This window comes from Octodon degus, unplaced genomic scaffold, assembly GCF_000260255.1.
Source record: "Octodon degus isolate 3935 unplaced genomic scaffold, OctDeg1.0 scaffold00054, whole genome shotgun sequence".
In the NCBI taxonomy this organism is placed as follows: Eukaryota; Metazoa; Chordata; class Mammalia; order Rodentia; family Octodontidae; genus Octodon; species Octodon degus.
In genome coordinates, this window is record NW_004524630.1 from 12,850,073 (window position 1) to 12,856,184 (window position 6,112).

Consider the following 6,112-nt stretch of genomic DNA (forward strand, 5'->3'; position numbering starts at 1 on the left):
GCATGTGGTGCTGGGGATCGAACCGCGGTCCCTGTGCTTTGCCAAGCTTGTTTCAAGTAGGTGCTTTAGACCACTGAGCCATCTCTCCAGCCCCTGCATTTCTCATATTAGAGAAACCATACAATATTTAAGCTTGAGGGTCTGATTTATTTCACTAACATTATTGTCTTAAGGTGCATCCATTTCAGGCAGGAATATAAAGAATTGAAAAAAATCAGACAGGGGCTGGTGAGATGGCTCGGTGGTCTAAAGCACCTAATTAGAACAAGCTTATCAAAGCACAGGGACCGCGGGTTCAATCCCCCAGCACCACATGCCAGCCAACCCCGCCCCCTGGTGGGCTGAGCTGGCCACACACACACACACACACACACACACACACACACAAATAAATAAATAAAATTTAAAAAAGAAAAAAATCAGACATCCCCCAAATTCAAAGACCCAATCCCAAAATGCACATTTGAGATGAACGCACACTTCTCAGATGTAGAAATATAAATGGCAAATAAATTAATAAAAAAATGTTCAGCATCGTTGGTCATGCGAGAGATGCTAATTAAAACTACACTGAGGTTCCATCTCACCCCAGAAAGAATGGCTGTTATCAAAAAAATCAAATGATAACAAATGCTAGCAGAGTTTTGGGGCAGAGAGAACCTTTCTCCACAGTTGGTAGGAGTGCAGACTGGTACAGTCACTGTGGAAGTCAGTGTTGAGATTCCTTAAAAACTAGGATTGGCAGTCCCATTTGACCCAGCTATTCCCCTCTGGGTATCTTCCCAGAAGAATTAAAAACGTCATACCACAGTGGTATATGTGCACCCCTGTTTGTAACAGCACAGTTTGTCATAACTAAATCTTAGAAACAGGCCCAATGCCCATTACCCAAAGAATGGATAAAAAAGATGTGGTTGTTTATATAGTGGAGTACTACTCAGCCATGAGGAAGGATAGGGGCGGCAAGAGCCAGGTCCCTCGGTGAGGAGTGGCCTGCAGGCTCTGGGGCTGGAAGGTGTGGGGTCATTGGCCAGGGCAGTGCGGGGGCGCCCCCAGCCCTGGGAAGCCCCGGCGTTCCCACCGCCATGACCTGCGGCTCTCACGTCCCCTTTCATGGCCTCGGGGTGGCCCCTAGCAGATCCGAGCAGCGGAGTGCAGGATGGGCCTGCGAGCACGAGCACGGAGTTTAATCCCTGCCCTCTGGGGCTATAATTGAACCAGCGGTGTCCCTGGAGCAGGGCAGATGAAGGCACACTGGTAATCCCAGCTACTAAGGAAGCCCAGACAAGAAGATCCCAAGGCGGAGGACAGCCTGAACAACTTAGCAAGATCTTATCTGAAAGGCATTCTTCACCCAGAGGCATATTAGATTCAACACCTCCAAAGCGGAACCCACCAGCTTCCTTGCATAGTAGCATTTCTCTCTGTATCGCCTGTGTTATGGTTTGTGTCTAGCTGCCTCCCCAGTGCCTCATGCAGTCATGGGGTGGACTTTCGGAGTTTGTGATTAACTCATGATTGGGATTATGGGTGTGAGTGCTGCTGGGCTTACAGGTGTGAGTGATGTACCCGGCCTGGGGCAGAAAGTCTGAATGCCACTTAAGGGAGGCGACTTGCTCTCTAGCCATTGTTGCTGCTGCTCCTTCCACTTGCTCTTGCTGTTTTCCACCAGCAAAATGAACTGCTGCCCTCTGGCATATGCCTTGGAGCCAGCTGATTATGGACTGAAACCTCCACAAACTGTGAAATAAATAAACCTTTTCTTCCCTAATTTTGTCAGGTGTTTGTCCCAGCAATGAGAGAAGAGCAACTAAGACAGCCTACTTGGGACTGGAGGACGTGCCATCCCTAGGCCCTTGGGAGTCACCCCATAGTCACTGTCATGTCTGCTTTTCTTTCTCAGTAAAACCATGCCCATGATCACCGCCCTGGTGCAGGTCGGCATTCTCTCCTCATGGTAGCTGTTTGTCATGTCTCCTGCACTTTGCTCCTTTATCCAGTGGCCAAGGCATTGTACTGAAGATGCAGTCTGAAAAGGTCACTCCATTTCTAAAGTCCTTGAGGCCAGTGGAAAGCCTGGGTTCCCTGACATACCTCACGACCTCATCCATGGCCTAGTCACTGCCGTGGCTTGTCTCTTCCCACCTCAGGAGCTTTTCTCCAGCAGTACTCGTGCCCAGAGTGCTATGCCCGCAGCGGGCTGCTCTGCGCATGTGTGCTTTCCCTGGGTGCAGACTACCATCGCTCATGCTCTCTCAGCAAGACAATCACTGCCCGGCCTTAACCCCGGAAAGTCTTCCCGAAGATCTCCAAACCTTAAACTGTCAGGCGTCCTCTGCTTATTGCCCTGATGGTCAGTCTGTGTATCAGCTGATGTCCTGTATTTCTTAATTTCATGAAGTCAGGGACTGTCTTTTTCGTATTCTGTTTCCTAACACTCAGCATCATGGCTGGCACGTAGTACTTATTCAATAAAGACTTGTTAGCTTTAAAAAAAAAAAAAAAGGATAAACTGGTGACTTACAGGTAAGTTGATGCAACTCAGGACTATACTCATAAGTAAAATAAATCAGATCCATATGTGTGAACATCATTGTTGTCTCACCAGTGTGAGAAACTAAACAAGTAAGTAAGATCTGAATTGGGAAGCAACTGTTCAAAAGGAAAGACAAACTGTGATGGGGGAAAGGAAGAAAGGGAAAAAGAAAATATGTATGTATACACAGATAGTTATACAGCTAGTTTCTCTTAGTTCATTGAAAGAAAGGTTTCTGCTAATATTCCTTGGACAAGATATGCCTGCCAACGTCTTTCACGTTGAATAACTACTATGAAGACAATATGCAATGTGTTAATTATCACAGCTCTCCTACTAACCTGTTCTGAAGCTAGTATTTTTGTGTTTTTTTCCCTCTTTAAGATTTTTTAAAAAATAGTGTTTTAGAAGTCAGTAAGGTCTGGTCATGTCCCAGGCCCGTAATTGCACTATCCAGAGAGGCTGAGATAGGAGGATTGTGATTTGGAGCCAGGCTAGGCAATTTAACAAGACCCTATCTGAAAATAAAAAAAGGTTAGGAATATAGACCTCAGTTCAATTCCCATTTCTGTAATCAAAAATCAAAAGCAGGACTGGAGAGATAGCTCTGTGATCTAAGTACCTGCCTGGCAAGTGGAAGGACCCAGGTTCGATCCTGGTTACCATGCCACTGAAAGCAGGCATGGTGGCCCATGCTTGTAATCTCAGCGTTGAGACTGAGACAGGAGGATCACTAGGGGTCCAAGCTGCATAGCGAGACCCTGTACCAAATAAGTAAAGAAAAAGAAAAAAAAAACCAAAAAACCAAAGAACCCCCATCCCCCACACTTTATTTTACATTTGTGTATATTTGAAATAACTAACAGGATATAAAACTTATTACCTGATGTTACCTCCCTTTTTTAGACATGTTTAGTGACTTTTGTTTTTAATTATACGTGTGGTACAGGGTCTCACTATACAGCTTGGACTCTAGTGATCCTCCTGTTTTCAGCCTCCCACGTGCTGGGATTACAGGTGTGTGTCTCCAGTTTCTTCCTCACCTCCATGACAGTGTACACTAAAGTAGAATGTGAAGGGCTGTGAAATAACTCAGCAGACTGCGTGCCTGCTTAGGCAAGCACAGGGACTGGGGTTTGATCCTTGGAACCATGTGCTACCACCGGCCCCACCCCTACGCACGTGGAGCTGGGACCAGGGCATGGTAACACACGCTTGTAATCCCAGGGCTGGGGAGGCTGAAAACAGGAGGATTACTACGAGTCCAAGCTGCATAGTTGAGACCTTATATTAAATACATTAAATAAATAAGAATGTCAAGAGAGTTTGTCCTGCTTTTCATTGCTGAATTTTTTTCTACTTAGAATAATTTCTTGCACATAGTATTACACAATAAATAATTCAAATAAATAGATGATACTGCAGGCTGAAAGCAGGTGGCAGCAAAGAGTAACCTTGCTGTACATAGAGGAGGCTGTTTAAGGAGTGCTGGATTGTATGCCTTTGACCTAATATATAATTCATATAATTAAAATTTCATTTGGCATTGTTTCATAATGAGTCTAACACATTCCTTATATCTGAATGGCTTTTTTCCTATGGCTGTTCAAGTTGAGTTTTAAGTTATTTTGTGAGTTTTTAAAATTTTTTTCTGTCATTTTGAGATAGAGTCACACTATACATTTCAGGCTGGCCTTGAGCTCACTTTGTAATCCGGGCTGGTCTTGAACTTGCAAGATATTCCTGCCTCAGCTTCCCAGGTGCTGGGGTTACAGGTGTTATCACCAAACCCAGCAGTTCATGAATTTTCATAATGTACCATTTATTAGAGAACCTTTCTTAGAGACATTATCTAGTAGTGCTTATAATTGGATCAGTGAGTAAACGTTAAGGTCCCTTTTAGAAAAACAAATGCATGCACATAAGTTTAGAAAAGTTACAAAGGGTGTACTAATTGAAGGTAAGTTATAGGCCACTGTTTCAGATTGTATGCTTAAAACAGCAATATTTAAGTCTAGGGAAGTGGTACAAGTTTATAGTCCTATTACTTAGGACACTGAGGCAAGAGGATCACAAGTTTTGAGGCCAGCCCGGGCTTTAGAGTGAGTGTCTCAAGATGACCAAAAAGGACTTAAAGTAGGAAAAGTCACAATATTTAGTTTAGTTAACTTGTTTCACTCGGGGGAATTTACTTAATGTTTCAGATACCTTAGCGCTTGTAAATTGGAGAAAGTAACTTGCAGCGTTGAATCTTTTCATCATCAACTGAATAACTTAGACGTTTTTCTGACGTGATTGTCATTGTACTGGACCCCCCCAGCATTGGGCTTCTAGGATTGCGTGGGCTTAAACTCTGAAGATAGAGTAGTTAGGAACTCTATATCTGAATGACTGCAGTTTTTTCTCACTGTCTCAATATTATTTCACATTAGGCAGAGCCCAGACAGTGGGAAAACTCGGACCAAGCTGACGGTAGAAGAATTGAAGGCCTTTGTCCAACAGCTTTTTAGTCTTCCGTGCGTTATCAGCCAAGCTCGACAAGTAAAGGTGGAGTATTACATTTTTGCCTTGAGTAATAACTTGTGTAGTTTTGGCTACTGTTCTGGATTAATAGGATGGTATATCTAGACTAGTTATTCTCTTTTGTTTGCTTATTTTCTCACATATGTGCTGTTCTTTAGTAGATAGTGTCTTAGTTTTGTTCTTAACTTTTACTCCTTTTATAATTGTGGAGTGAAGGCTATTAGGAATTTTTTTTTTTTTTTTTTTTTTGTCTGTTAGGTTAGAGCCCCTATATAATACACAGGTAGCTGAAATGCAATAGATCAGTTAAGAGAATCTGAGTGTATCAATGAGTAACTAATAGCTGAGCCTCTTTTTTTTTAAAAAAAAAAAATGCTCCTAGGAACCGTTCTTGATTCCATGAACTTGAGTCCTTGTTCTTGATTCCTTTGTTTCCCTTATGCCCCTTGTCCAACAAGTGTTACAGTTACTGCCACAATATACCTCGGAGTGAACCATTTATTTTTGCTTTCATTTTAAAAAATAGCTCTGTCCCACTAGAATCTGTGCTTTGGGTTACTGCAGCAGACTCTGAACCTCTTTATATTATTCTTTTTTTGGTGGTGGTGATATTGGGGATTGTGGGTATGGCCTTCATACTGAGCCTTTATTCTCCGATGATTAAAATCCTCAGGGGCCGGGGAGATGGCTCAGTAGAATAAGCGCTTCCCTGACAAGCGCAAGGGCCTGAGTTCAATCCCTGATTTCGCAAAAAAAAAAAAAAAAAAAAAAAGTCCTCCAGTGCTTTTCCAAAGCCATTATAAAAAAAATCCACGCCATTATAATCAAATTGAAACTTGTTATTATGTATAAGACTTTGAGTAATCTAACCTCTGTTTATTCCTTTACTATGTTTCTCCCTCATCCGCTTGTTTTTTTTGTTTTTTTTTTTTTTGTTCATTTGCTTTTGTGTTTTGTTTTTTTGAGACAGGGTCTTCCATGTAGTTTAGGGCTAGCCTCAAACTCAAAGTGATTCTCTTGGGCCGGGGAGATGGCTCAGTAGGATAAGCGCTT

At 42.8% G+C, this 6,112-nt stretch overlaps 1 protein-coding gene across 4 annotated transcripts in view; it reads left to right on the forward strand.

The window, feature by feature from the left end:
* Kdm5a (lysine demethylase 5A) overlaps window positions 1-6,112 on the forward strand; it is a 125,706-nt gene that overhangs the window by 67,570 nt on the left and 52,024 nt on the right. For all 4 annotated transcript variants that reach the window (XM_023717719.1, XM_023717720.1, XM_004633393.2 and 1 more), the window contains one exon: window positions 4,969-5,083. In XM_023717719.1, the coding sequence (XP_023573487.1) occupies window positions 4,969-5,083 (115 nt within the window). The remainder of the gene's footprint in view (window positions 1-4,968; window positions 5,084-6,112) is intronic.